The sequence below is a fragment of the Lissotriton vulgaris genome, chromosome 6 (assembly GCF_964263255.1).
Source record: "Lissotriton vulgaris chromosome 6, aLisVul1.2, whole genome shotgun sequence".
NCBI classification, from domain to species: Eukaryota; Metazoa; Chordata; class Amphibia; order Caudata; family Salamandridae; genus Lissotriton; species Lissotriton vulgaris.
Window position 1 is genome coordinate 918,165,531 of NC_141694.1, and position 14,891 is coordinate 918,180,421.

General features: G+C 43.8%; 1 protein-coding gene across 1 annotated transcript in view; it reads left to right on the plus strand.

Moving 5' to 3' along the window:
- The window catches only part of VIP (vasoactive intestinal peptide), a 61,946-nt gene that overhangs the window by 14,559 nt on the left and 32,496 nt on the right, over nt 1-14,891 (plus strand). The window contains exons 3-4 of the mRNA XM_086926907.1: nt 8,956-9,096; nt 13,241-13,345. Of these exons, the coding sequence (XP_086783033.1) occupies nt 8,956-9,096; nt 13,241-13,345 (246 nt within the window). The remainder of the gene's footprint in view (nt 1-8,955; nt 9,097-13,240; nt 13,346-14,891) is intronic.

The window sequence follows — 14,891 nt, forward strand, 5'->3', positions numbered from 1 at the left end:
AAATGTGTCGTCTTGTAATGCAACAGGTGCTATGTAAAGCGCTCTGATAAAATTCTGGGGGGGGGGGAATACATAAATAAATTGACTTATTGGCATAATGAGATAGCTAATCCTTTAGCTTGTTGCACAACATTAATGGGAGAAGAAGGTATTTAATTTAATGGAGCAAGAACTGTCAGTAGTATAATCTGAAATCAAGACATTGGAGATAAAAGAAAATCATCAAAACATAATATGATTTCTTTGGTGAGGTTATTGATTTTATGTTGACCAGATATGGAAACACACACTCCTCTTTAGTCATTTAAACAACTGATCACAATGTAAGTGATGGTAAGTGAAAATGTAAAGAAATCCTAATTAATTGCATGAAAAATTTCCATCAGTAAAAATTGATTAATTTCTCATCATTTATTAACCCCCATTTAGAAAAGAGAAATAATAATCTTGGCATACACTGATCTGCTGTTGTGACAATGGTACTTCTAACTACAACATTTCTGTTTCACTAAGTTGAGTTATTTTTATATTCTCATAATCATTTTGGTTTTGGGCATATTTAACGTGTATCTCAAAGCACCACCAAATTATTTATAATAGATACAAATATCACAGAATGCCTGTCCATGACCAAGTGTATTAATCAAAAGTCATTCATCCAGTATGAGGGGACCTGTGGTAACCACGTGAACCAAACTTCCACAACCTTAATATGCAAGGCAAAAAGAGCGTGGGGGTAAAGAAACATCAAACATAACTACTATTGTGAATGGCAATAGCCATGTTTTTTTGTTGACTGGAACTCTCCATTATATAGAATGAACCGCAATTTTGCAAGATAAAAAGAATATAGGCCTGAGGGACTGGATGGGCACGCTTACTCCTGGTTACACTGTTGAGATACTGTGACTTTTGTTTTAATTTTGTGCTATGATTTTAAAAGATGCTAGTGTACATAGGACACTTAAATATTTCTTATTATCTGTACATAGTGACATCCATTGTATTTATGCATTGTGTAATATCTTTTAAAACGTTCCTAATAAGTAATAATGGCAGCATCACCCCTTCAGCCCATTTCTATTTAACTTGTCTACTGACTTGAGACAGACAACTTGAACTGATGGGGTTTACCATATATTACATTGGATTCCAATATAAATTGCTTCTGGTATCATTGAATACCTTAATTGAATCCACAATGCCAAGCCATATAGGCCAACTCTCTACAATTTCATGATTGATAAGTGTGAATTGATCAAACACAATTTTGTTAATATTTTAACATCTAATAAATCCTTCCTGAGCATTATATTTACTGACGGTAGGATTTCCTGCTCATGTTTGCTTTCTCTTTCCCAAGATAAGATCTGAATCACCCTCTTGTTTAAGATTTAAAAACACATAATTCATATCAGAAGTTTGGTATTAACACTCTGCAACATAGTATAAAATAGCAAAATAAGATGTGTACTCATCAAAGGATTTAACTTCTAAAATTGTTCTGCTCTTACAGAGTCAGGTCCTACATGATTGCTGTTAGCCACACTGTTAATGACTCCATCGATCGCTAAGTCCAGCCGCCTCTAAGGGGGTAGTTAAAGGTGAAATCTTTTGAAATACAAAGAACTAGTTATTCCTCTTTTCCTGAAATCCAAAAATCAATCTTTAAAACATACTAAAGCAAGTAACAAACCCATTAATATTAAAAATGGCAACTGGTAAGAAGGTACTCTAACCAAGACAAAGGGTCTGATTTAGAGTTTGGTAGCTGGTACCCTATCTACCAAGCCAAAGGTCAACCTGATCATCAGCTTTCCATTGGTGGTGTCCCCATTATATGTAAAGTCCTCCTCCATAGGAGACAGACTATGTACCACCTAGCTATACATCTTTCTAGTATGTTTCAAGGACTACTAGCCTACCACTGCTTTTACTACATTTATAAAACCTCTAAACGCCTGCTAAATGCTTACCTATTAATGTTTGCCATGAAAAAATCCCAGAACTTTTTCTTTTTTTTGTTGTTGATATGCATGAGGTGCTTCGGCCTGTTTGGGACCAATGCTACAATTCTACACTGGATTCCTGAAGTCTTGTATTCACCTTATTTATCTCTCTGATTTTCCCAACATTGGTTTTCTTACTTCTTGCATCTACCTGTATAATAAAACCAATGATAAAAGCTTTATATAGGCCTCAGAAAATTTCTGGAGGTTTATCTAGTGTATTTAGTTAGCAGAAGCTGAAAACATCTATGATTATATTCACAGGAACATGTGATAACTACCGCAAGAGTAGGGTAATGACTTGTGTCAACGTGGGATTCACAACAAGGCGGTAGCATGCGATAGAGACCAGATAACGCGGCAAATGTCCGCGTGAAAATCAATGCCACGCCGCTAAAATGCGATACTCTTATGCTAAAAAACATGTGATGAGGCCAAACGCAGTACAAAAACTAGCGAAAAGCAGCCACAGCCGTGCAAATCCCACACATCTGGCGGGACAATGTACCATAAAAACAATGGAAAATATACACCAGAAATAAGCCAAAGCACGTAGTAACATGGATGCACCCTGACCCAGCGCAGAGGCCGACTCGAACACCACAGACCCCACAGACTACCAGCAAGGAACAACAGGGTTGGGGAAAGCCAAGGAGAAGAGAGACAGATAGACGGGGTGTAGACTGCAGGAAAACAAGACCAGCATCACGGAGGTGACAGAACACTACCAGCAATGGACCCATTAGCAGACCACCTGGATAGCAGTCGGAGTACCGAGGAGGCCAATCCAGCAGGCCAATAGGCGCCCGCATGACATGACTACCTAAACCAGGCACCAACCCAGATCTCCTTGGCACACTGCAGCACACGCACATAGAACGAACAGCACACCCAGGTTGCCGACAATGTGGAACAATGCGCATAGCCGACACTGCAGAACAGAGGACACAACTGGCTCCGCACATGCACAGAAACATGCCCACTACATCTGACAGTGCAGGAAACAGTGAAATGGAAATGTACGAGTACAACTTCACATCCATCATGTAGTCCAAATGTACACTGTCCAGCAGAAGAATCCAGCACCCCCCAAATAGTCACAATGTACATTGTCATACAGTCTGCATGCAAAGCAGCCCAATGCGCCAACACATATGTCATCACAAAGTCCACATGCACATCCCCTTCACATCGCTGAGGGGCACACAACACCTTTAGCAGATCACAGAACACAACACATCAGTGATGCCGGAAAGGACCACCACACCATCGACACTGATGCCCTACAACAGCCCATGGATATCCCAAGCAACCCCCACCAGGACTCGGCCCGCCAAGCAACTCAGGGTGGAACACCGAGCCTGCAACAGATCACACAGCAGGAAGCAGCCACAAGCACAGCTGCCTCACAACACTTCACCCACCCACACATGACACCCCAATGCCATGTGTTGGCACGCCAAAAGGAGGCGACCTATCAGGTGTGGGTGGGGCCGAACCCATGGAATGCAAACAAGGACACATACGTAGGGGTCTATCACCCTTCAGGGCCCACCCACACCCCACTAAGGAGACCCACACTGCCATAGAGACACATGCAGATGCACATCACAGCACAGAACCACGCCTAGGGGCGCTCAAATAGAAGTCACACAACCATGTTGGCTGTGCGTACAATGGCCTTGGCCACTCCCCTTACAAATGGAGTGCGTGACGACAAAGCTACATGTCCAAGCTCCAACCCGCTAACTTCGGTGACATGTCTGCATCTGATGTACACTGTGCAATGCAATGTCTTAGGGCCCAGGGCCCACATGCATACTACAAGACCACAGGGACACACACAGATATCATGTTGAACTGGCTACGGGCACATGGACCAAGCCCCTTTATTGGCAGGGCCACATGTACCGTGACACCACTGCTGGCTGTGTGTGAGGTGAGTGTAAGCCCTTCCCCATGGAATGTCTGGTGCTGGCAACCACTTGAACATTGGACACCAGTGCAACGGAAACAGAAATCACATGCAATACAGAGTCAACTGCTGAGCAACATGGAGTGAGCCATAGAAAGTCCAGAGGACAGCCAACATGCAAACAGAAGTGTCCGTGAGTTTCAGTGCAGTGGGCTTTGGACACTAGAGATGAGTGCGCTCATGTGAAGAAAAAGTCTCAGATTGTGTCCCTTCGATATATTCCTGATGCAGATGCAGTGGGGTGTGTTAGACCTGCATCATCTTCCCCATCAACATCTCAGGGCCCCCACACTGGTTGAGATGACATACCTGCGCAACTGCTCCACAGCACAAAACAAAATCAGCAACGGACAATGGCCTGTAGTGCACCCAGTCACTGGCACCTGGAATGCTGAGCAGGGTATCAGGCTGATGATGGCAACCACGACAGGCCTGAGCAACTCCGTTAATCTGTCAGGGCCACTGCTTCGACTCTGGCAGATGGCATTTTGAGGTGGCCCTTGCGGTGGTGGCGTGTGCCTCCTGTGGTGATGCATCGTCCGGGCCGGTCTAGACTCACTTTGGTACGTGAGCCCTGGGGGGATGCATTTGGGCCCGGAGGCTGAGTACAGAGCAAGGCTACTGAGTAATGGCATTGATGACCCCAAGGCGTCCTCCTCAGGGCCCAGCCAATGTCTCCAAAGAAGGGGTCCCGGACAGGACCAGCACAGAGTTAGTGTCCCCGGATGCACTGTAGCTGGCACAGGCACCAAGCCACGGGTCGGTGACTTGCGGTGCAGTCAGATGGGCCATGCAATCTGAGCAGGTCACCATCAATGTCCGAGGAGTATGTTTCAGAGTGTTTCGGCGGACAGTGGAAGGTGTCCTCTAGGGCAAGACGCCGATAGGTTTGATTTTATCAGGAAGCACCAAGTGGCGGAGTTGAATGCAACAGCCTTGTTGCCACCACCAATCAGCTACATGAGGATGAAAACTTCCCCCTAGTCCATAGGCTCAGACGCCACCACAGTTCGACCAGAGAGTGTCCATGAATGTCAGGGAACAGACTTAGTGGCACCGGGGCTAAGTGAGGATGCAGTCTTCCATAATGCCGGTACACTGATATGAACTCCACCACTGCTGAACCATGACTCTGTAATCTACTGGTCCCTAGTGTAGGCCGGGGGCAGCGGTCAGCAGTGGCCCACAGCCATGTGTTGTTGACTCGCGATGCACAGCGCAAGTGACACCTGGGCAGTTGTCGTTAGTGTACGAACACCTCCATAATGATGATCCTTTTCTCTTCGCCAATATGCAAGGCGTCAACCTCTTAAGCCTCTCCTTGCGTGCAATGATTTGTAATCTGCCTTTGCATACTCGATGTTCAGTTCCGAATCTTTGACCCACTCGAGCGCAGCCTAGGACGAGAGCAGTGAAGGCCGGGGGCAGCGGTCAGCACGGGCCATTCCACTAGTGTCGCCGGCATAGGTTGGTGGCCCCACCGGCCTGCGCTGTTAAGGTTCAGTGGCACCACGTGTTTGGTCACCTATGTGACTGTGACCCGGCTTTCGTCCGGACTGAACCGCATCTTCCTCTTACTCCTCTCCATGCGACCACTGGTGTGGACTCTGCCATTCGTGAATTGTTACAAGGCGCTGGATGTGAGACCTACTGGTCGGCAGTGTAGTCCTGGTTCCTCATCCACGTGTCGCCAGCTGGCATTGAACAGGGTTTGTGGCAGCATGTGTCATCAGCTGGAGTTGAACAGAGTTTGTGGCAGCACTTGTCGCCGGCTGGCGTTGAACAGAGTTTGTGGCAGCATGTGTCGCCGGCTGGTGTTGAACAGAATTTCTGGTAGCACATGTTGCAAGATGCGCATATGGAACTATGACTCATGGATCGAAAGGGGTCTGGTGCTGTGGCCACTGACCCGGATTTGGGGTCACTGCCATTCAGGAGCTGTGACACAGTTTCACATATAAGACCCACTGGGCTGTAGAGGATGCCGGTAGAATATGTCAACGAGGAAGGAGTAATGTGGGCCAGTGTCGGGGGAACAGGGGAGGTCTGAAAGGCTGGCCGGGTCACGGGCTTTGGGCTTGGAGCTTACAGAGGCACGTGGTGGGCCCTCCTTGACACACACCGGTGTTGGTTGCTTATCAGTGTAGCCTGGCTGCGTAGGTTTGGGCCTGACTGGTTTGTCGTCAGGCGCACAGGATCTCAGGCAACTCCACTAATGAGGACAGCATTGGCCTTGTGGCGGGGTGGGGGGCGCTGCCCTGGCAGAGATGTTGGGCTTTCCAGAAGAGGTTCACACCCAGAGCTACGTGCTTTTTATTTACACCCCTATGCTTGCCTGGCGTATGCCTGGCCATCCCACTCTGCTCACGCTTATGGGGGGCGTAACAGGCAACATTTCAGCAAGGACCCCCACTGGCTGGGGTGACATGGTTGCATCCACTCTACACTACACTCCATACACCAGAAGTGTATGTCACTGTGGATATGGGTGTGTTCTGCATACTGCGGTCTGTCCAGCACTTCGCCGACACTCTGGGCATTGTGTACTTTCCCAAACATGGTTCTAATGCATTCTTCACACATGCCTGGTTGCCTCTTCTCCCCACATTCGTCTATTGTGTGGCTGAGGTGCCATGCCATTGATTGGTCATGTTCACGGCTTGCCCAGTTTACCATTTTAAGTTGTTCTATCGTGCCTGGTGCGTGGGCATCTTGGTGTGCATGTTGGTTGAGAACTTGTGACATGTGCATTGCCAGAGTGGTGGATTGCATGGTTGCCAAGGGGCTGTTCAATTCCCTTGGTGCCATCCTGGGAAGGCTGGTTGCTGATGGCCTATCGGAGGGTCAAGGGATCATGCACACTGGCTGTGTATTTGGAGGTGACATTGGTGTAGGTCTTGCAGTGTTCTGATATTGCCTGCACATTGATGTGTGATGTGTGCTTCCTGCTGCACTGATTGTGTGCTTTGTCGCCAGGGGGCACAGGTGGGAGTGGGACATGTGTGCAGTTGATTGCCCCCAACAAGTGCGTGTATCTGGCTATGGCGTATGCTCCTTGATTGGTCTCCAGCGATTCCTGTGCATTGTGTTGGTCTACGGGGCCTGGGGTACCTGGGTGATGGTGATGTCCAGGACAGGTTTGGGGAACTTGGATATGGCTGGCTGTGATACTCCGCCGACTCTGGCAGGTGTTGGTTGGGGTGTGCCAGGGGCCAACAGGTGCAGTACAGCCAGCAGCTTGGTGTGGGGTGGGATTTTGGGTGTCCGCTGTGTTGGTGCTGGTGGCCTGTTGGAGGATGATGGGCAGGATACGAAGGATGGTTGTCCCTTTCAGTCTGTAGTGGACGTTTCCTGGGGGGGCCCTGTCTTTGTCTGTGCTTCAGTTGCTCCATGGCATCTGTTGCCCTTCCGATGATGCCCTGGGCTGGGCTTCCTATTGTGGTGCAGGCTGCCGTCCAACTTTACACTAGGTCAGAGCAGGTATAAATTTCCTGCTGCTACCACGCCTTGTCGCTTGTTTTGTGTTCTTAACGACGATCTGTCTGGTTGTCGTGAATTTTGAGGTGTGGTGTTGTTGCGGCTTTGTGCATGGGAATGCCTACTCTGAATCTCATTAGCGATAGTTGCGGGGGTCCTCTGTGGCGATGTTTTTTGCGGCTGCTATCGTGGGAAAACTGGTGCTGTGGGCTGTTAGCACCCTCTTGTGAATGATGAGGTAAATTTATCATAACTTTGGTTGCGATAAAGTTCCGTTAATTCGGCAATAGCTCCTTGTGAATATGCCCCAGAGTTTTGCAGTAAGGAAATAATCCATGGACAGAACAGAATCATTCAAAGTGTGTTACTTGTAATATATACTTCCCTCTTTTGATGGTTTTATACAGAATTCAATGTAAATGTGTCTCTGCCTGCTTCTGTCAAGTATCAGAATAATTTAAAACTCCAAACCATAAGTTTTTAGGTTACATTTTCATGAAAATAATTAAGTGTGTCCTAAACACACATTCATTAGCAGGGATGACACTAACGTATGGGGGTGCACAGCCAGTACAAATATGACAGACACAAGAAATGGTTTACTTCTCCATCTCTCCAGTGATCCATATATTACCAGTGACAAAAGTGCAACTTGCAAAAAAATTGCACATTGTTCAGTTTCTGATTCGTTACATTCTGCTACGTCTTTGTCAAAGTAGTATTCTTGAAAGCCCTTTTTAACAAGGTGTATATTGACAAGATATAATAGTCAAGAAACAAGAAAAGCATTACATACCTTTAAACAAATATAATACACATGAGTCATTAGAGCCTTTGTATTTTATGGTCTTATTAGGCTTCATTTAAAAATGTTTTTTTTTAGTCTAATTTCGTTGGTGATATTTGACGAATGATCCAAACCTTTCCAAAAAAAGTTCACCTCTTTAATTTCCTCATGGCAAGTTTTATGAAGAAAATTCACCTTTTTGCTCTTAGTTTCTACTCATCTTGGTGTATCTAAATAAGGGAGCATTTGTTTTTCATTCAGAAAAACATGCAGCGAGGAGTGTATTTTTTAGGGCTGTGATTGTATTCCTGCCCGACTGTGAGTGATGGCCTAGTGAAGGAGGATTACACAATTTTTTCTGAACAAAATATTTTTAATTGTGGTGTGCGCTGTCATGATTAACTGGGATGAAGGTCCACATGTCCAAACTAAATTCGAAGTTATCAACAAAAATCAGCATTTGCTCCTTGCCTATGTTGTCAGCAATTAATAGAACAGCACTGTAATGTTTTGTATTTTTAAATAATTTATGATACGTTAAACGTGTTTCATTTGAAAAGTGTTTCTCCAAAAAGCAACAAATACAAAACAGATGTACATTATCCCTGATTAAGTAGCATTGTGAGCTCAAGCTCTTTAAAATGAAGTCAATGGTTTATACGCGGTGTCAAGAATAATAGATGTCTTTCCACTCTGTGCTCCAACAGGTTGGGGAATAGAATACCATTTGATGGAGATAATGAAGCTGATCAGTCACCAGGTTCACTAAAAGCTGACGCTGATATTTTGCAAAATACTTTGCCAGAAAATGATAAACTATATCTTGACATGTCAAGACCAATAGGCAGGTGCGTATTTTGACACACCACAATGTGATATATGATTTTCCATGTAAGCAGGCATTCTATCTATCTATCTATCTATCTATCTATCTATCTATCTATCTATCTATCTATCTATCTATCTATCTATCTATCTATCTATCAGTCTATCTCCCTCACTCCAATCTATCTATCTATCTATCTATCTATCTATCTATCTATCTATCTATCTATCTATCTATCTATCTATCTATCTATCTATCTATCTATCTATCTATCTATCTATCTATCTATCTATCTATCTGTCTCGGTTTATCTTTTTACCTATCTCTCAATCATTCAATTGATTATAAATCAATCTATATGTCTAAATTTATAGTCAAAGTAATTCATTCATAATGCACTATCATATCTATCCATCCTTCCATCCATCCTCTAAACCCCGGCTGTTGATCAATTCAAAGTCTCAGTTGCCATTGTACCCGAACTATAGATACAATAGAACCAGGGGCCTCATTAGAGATGCAGCTTATTACCCTTCATTGCTCTAGGCACACCTTATCAAAGGTGCTCCCAGCAAAATGAAGGGAAATGCTCTGCATTATGGTGAATGCGCTGCCCTCAGGGCAACGCATTCATGGGAAAACCAGAGCGGCTGCAATCAGTCATTCCGTGTTTTCACATTGCAGACAGCAATCCACCTGCACTTTTGATGGGGATTATAGATCCCCTTGCAGACAAGTGCAGTCAGTGACTCCACCCGCCTGCAAGGAGATATGGGGGGGGGGAGATGCGACCTCCTTTCTCTGTGCCAGAGGGCTGCCATCAGGCAACGCACTGACAGTGCTCCACCTTTGAGGTGGAGCATTGTCAGTGCGCCTCCTGAGTGCTTTTTTGTCTTAACACCCGCGTCAGCATTAGGGCACAGGCGTAGAGGCAAATGGGTTTCCTCATTTGCCCCTCATTTGCTCTGGGAATGTCCTATTACCTATTTGTCACTAGTCACCATTTGGCTAGACCCAAAATTTCAAAGGAAAGACCTATCTTAGGTTTTATTGACCCTCACATGCCCCATTGGTATCATGCGTCACGATCGGTTTGCACCCTGGTTCCTATTCCCCAGAATGGGTTCAGCCATATTCCAGGGAGCACTTGTGATACTACATGCGATGGGGTCTCCTAGTGTAAAGATAAAAATACCTCAAGGACACCACAGTATCCCTTTAATACTGGATGCCTCATGTATGGTAAAAAAAAATTAGGTGAATGTTAATAAATTAATTTACTATCCCTACACTGTAATCTATGTTGACCTGTTTCAGCCCTCGTGGTTAGGCCGCTATGGTTTCAGGGCTCTCATCAGGACCTATGTGGATACCCCGCTATTTATCGGTCCCCGTCTCTATTGTCTCATTTTTAAAATTCATGGTCTCTGTCAGATAACCAAGAACATAAAACATATATACAGGCCAGAGCAGGATGAGAATAAGTAATGCCAGCAGCCCGGTACTCTTGGAGTGAGTGTGAATGTAGGGGTTATACCCCTAGAGGGGTCCTAACCAACAAGCCCATCTTCGCTCCACATATTCTACTTAAGGCATAAAGGAGATGTTGATAATCAGCTCTATATCTGCCTGTATTAGACTTACATCTGAGAAAATACCAAAAAAAGAGCAGCCTGCTACGTGTTTCTTTCAATAATATCTAGGGGTCTGCATCATTCATGCACCCCACTGAAGAGAAGAGGACCAGCCTTTGCCTGACAGGTATGAATTGTAGCAAAAAAAAGTTTGACCAGTAAGTACAGATTGTCTGTGCAGATTAGCACATAGAACAATGGAATTGAATGTATCCAGACCAGTTGCCCATAATTACGATTGGGTGATTATTCACTTCCATTCACTTTGCTCTCCCTCACTGAATTGCCCTAAGCAGCATAGGTGTACACAGGCGTGGGTCTTAAACTCCCACCGGGGCTCAGTCTACCGCTCCAGAAAAGATTAAACGTTTCCTAAGCCACAATTTGATGTGCCTTTGTGACACAGTATTCTCAAGCTGCCCCTCACAGTTGAGACACAACGAGGCCAAAGCCTTTGAAATCAAATGTATTTAAATCAATGTATGTTTGGCTCAGATTGACTTTGTTGGTAACATTTGCCAAATCCGTTGAAAGTATGTTAGGCCCATGACAGAAATCACACCATTGAGCTCAAAGATAATAGAATGGCCTACGTCCAGTGTAATTATTAGTGGTTTCAGCCGTATTCATCCATTTCTATCCAGCACTTCTGATCTGTCTAATAGACCCACGGTAATCAGTGCACCCTTCCAAAGAGAATTGTACACTTTCCTGAACATGTTACCTCTGCAAATACATGCATGCTAAAACTGCTCATTGCATATGCACACCGAGGTGAGAATTCTCCTGACAAGGGTGATGTGTGTGGCTGCAGTTTTCTCAGGTGGTATGCAGAAGATCCCTGAGGTCCGTGATACCCCCTCTGCAATCGTGCAGTCATCAGGTGCACCAATTATATACCCTTTTCTTGTCACTTACAGTTAGCATGCTCCTGAGGGCTGATTTACCCATGTGCCTACATCTGTAATATTTATAACCCTAAGGAGTTAGGTTCATCGGGACATGGGGTAGGCTGGACCCTTTCTCAAGCAACAATCACAAAATGTGCCTATACCACACTTATTTATACACAATACTATTTGTATAGGTCAAACAACCACTTTTTTAGATTGACCCGGTATTTTTTATTTTATACCATTCAATTTTCTTTTTCTTTAAAGACTTTTTATCATTGATGTCAGAAAAAATAGACAACTGTACATTCATATATTTACACTGATATACCTGGTAGGTTGATGTAGTCAGAGTAAGACAGATTTCAAAAGTGTATTGGTGTAACTTAAATGAAGAAGAGCACCGAATTTTGTAAATAAAACTTTATTGTTTTCTTTACATCACATATAGACAAAAGAAAAAGCCCTGATGAGATTCCAGGAACTGGTTTCCTGGTTTCGAAACGCGTCGTTAAACTTGGAGGAGTAAATGGTCTATTACAGCATAAACTGGCAGTAGCTAGTCTAAAGAGTATTGATTGATTTTATTTACTGACTGTACTCCTCGTCTTTTGCTTTTGTCCTTCATTTCCTGAAATCAAATATACATGAATATATTAAGTTTTGTTTTTGTTTAAAACATTTTTTAGGATGGATGATGTTATACATTTATTTTAGTGTATATATGTATTGTTCTATCTAGGTTTGTATATTGTATTGTATATCAGTGTAAATATATGAATGTACAGTTGTCTCTTTTTTCTGACATCAATGTGTTGATAAAAAGCCTTTAAAGAAAAAGAAAATTGAATGGTATAAAATAAAAAATACCGGGTCAATCTAAAAAAGTGGTTGTTTGACCTATACAAATAGTATTGTGTATAAAAAAGTGGGTGTAGGCACGTTTTGTGTTTGTTACATCTGTAATATGGCACATTTATAAGGGCAAATTAATTCTCTCGTTTGCATGTAGCCACCTGTCCAATCAAATGATAAAAAAATAACACACTTCATATTGCGCTGGTGCTACTTGTGGTCCACATAATTAGCTGTAAAGAATTTGCCACAAAAGTGTCTAGACCACTTCCAGGGCTTAATTTGTAAAGAATGAGTCTTGGTGCCCTAGATTCTGCTCAAAAGGCAGTAGTCAAGGCAATTAAATGTAGGTGCACCAAAAAGCAAGATTGTGTAGTGTTAAATCCACCTCATGCCTCCTTAATCTACTACCAGACACTCCATGCCCCTTTATCTCACTCTTGTAGGCTCCTGCTTTGTCCCTTTGTGACAGGTTCTCCGGCTTTCTCTTCCTCCCTTACATGTCTGATGTAGAAAATAAACCTTATACCCCAAAAATGAGTGACCGTGAACCCCACCGGCAGCCACAGGATCAAATTAGGCACTGGCCTACCAACTTGCAAGAACAAAGAATAGAAATAAAAGCCTGGAGTGCTCCCAGGACACATTTGCAAAATGAACTATTTTGGCAACACAAGTGAAAACCTAGAAGAAACAATTAACTGCATTACCTATGAGATTTCAATTTAGTCATGAATAAGAAAATTAACTTGTTTTGCCTTATTGCTTCTGTTATCTGACTTAGAAATTCAAGACATGCTGATGGGCTTTTTACCAGCGGTTACAGCAAACTCTTGGGCCAGCTGTCTGCGAGGAAATACCTAGAGTCTCTCATTGGAAAACGAGTGAGGTAAAGTCCTTCTCACTACCATAATATCCAAAAGTTACATATTTAAGCATTGAACCAAAAAACAGCTGAGAACGATGATGGGTCAAGCATGGGGGGGGGGGCTTTAGTGTGCGATGGACTTCATATAAACTTACATTTTTACATAGGAATTAGAGAACTGATAATAGCTGCAAAGTCTCACTGTGTGGCTACATGCATGTCGGCATATTGCATGGTTGTGTGAAGTATTTTCAATCAGTGTGTCTTGAAAGAGAGCATACTCTGTTCAAGGGAATATTCCTTACATGTTGCACTTAGTTTGTATCGGATTCTATCTCATGTCATGCGATTGCACTCCAGGATAATGTTTATAAAATCATCTAAAATTGCATGCTCTCACATTTTGAAGAGTCCTATCATTCCACCATTCTCAAGACATTTGATGGGCTTTCAATAACCTCCTGGCTTTTAGTAAGTTAGGGGCTTCCTTTTGAAATTCCTGAACTGGGCGCAAGTTGTTGTATTTAACTGCTGTATTCACCTGTTGAGCTTAAGGAAAATTAAAATCATGCCAGAAATTATAGTGATGGAAATGAATGAATGGATAAATGAGGGAATATAAGCACCAACATATCAAGCATGACATGATTCGAAAAGAGGAAACCTGAGTCTAGTGTCACTGAGGTGTTAAATGAACCATGATTTCGGCATGTGTTGACTTATTTATGGGTATGTTTTAGGTGCAGCATGTTGCATGTTCTGCAGAACTCACCAATTGTGGCTGTTAGGATAGAATATGGTATGTGTGGTTTTTATTTCAGGGCACTGAATCAGTGCTGATAATCCTTTTGAAAATGAGCCTGGAGTGGCAGGTACAGTTGAGCAGCATGCTATCATTGATAAACATGGGCTTTCAGATTTCTCCAGCTCAAAATATACCACACTGTTTAGGTTATTTGTACCATTCACGTTGAGTCCACTATAGGCCTGTGAATTGTTTTTAAATAAACAAGTGAAAATCGTGAATAATGCTAGCGCTGAAATTTGCAACATTTCACAGCTTCAAAATTTCTCAAGTTTGCATTCTATCAGATAGTGGATTGGGATGAAGATTGTCTTGTTTGAAACTATGAGCCTGATTAAGATGTCAGGTGGACTGTCACTGACAACCAGTTGGTGGCTGTCCGCCAGACAGCCAGGATAGCGGTCCGACCACCGCATTACGATGAGGTCAGTCAGATGGTAGATGTCGGAGGAACAGACAGACTCCAGTAGAGCTTCAAGGTGTTGGTCAAACCGTAATCCCTACAATGGGGATGGTGGCTGTGCAGGCACTGTCCCAGGGATTGCGATGTCCCTTTCCGACAGCCTTTTTCATGGCGGTTCCACTGCCATGGAAAAGACTGTCAGCAAGGGATTGTGGAGGCCTCTAGAATGGCCCAGTCCCCCGTAGTCCTCCGCGATGTGGCCTGGGGGCACATGTGCTGGCCATCCAAGCTTCCATGCACTGTGGACCACAGATGTTCAAAAACATACTATTTTTGTATTGCGACTTGTGCTGTGGCCC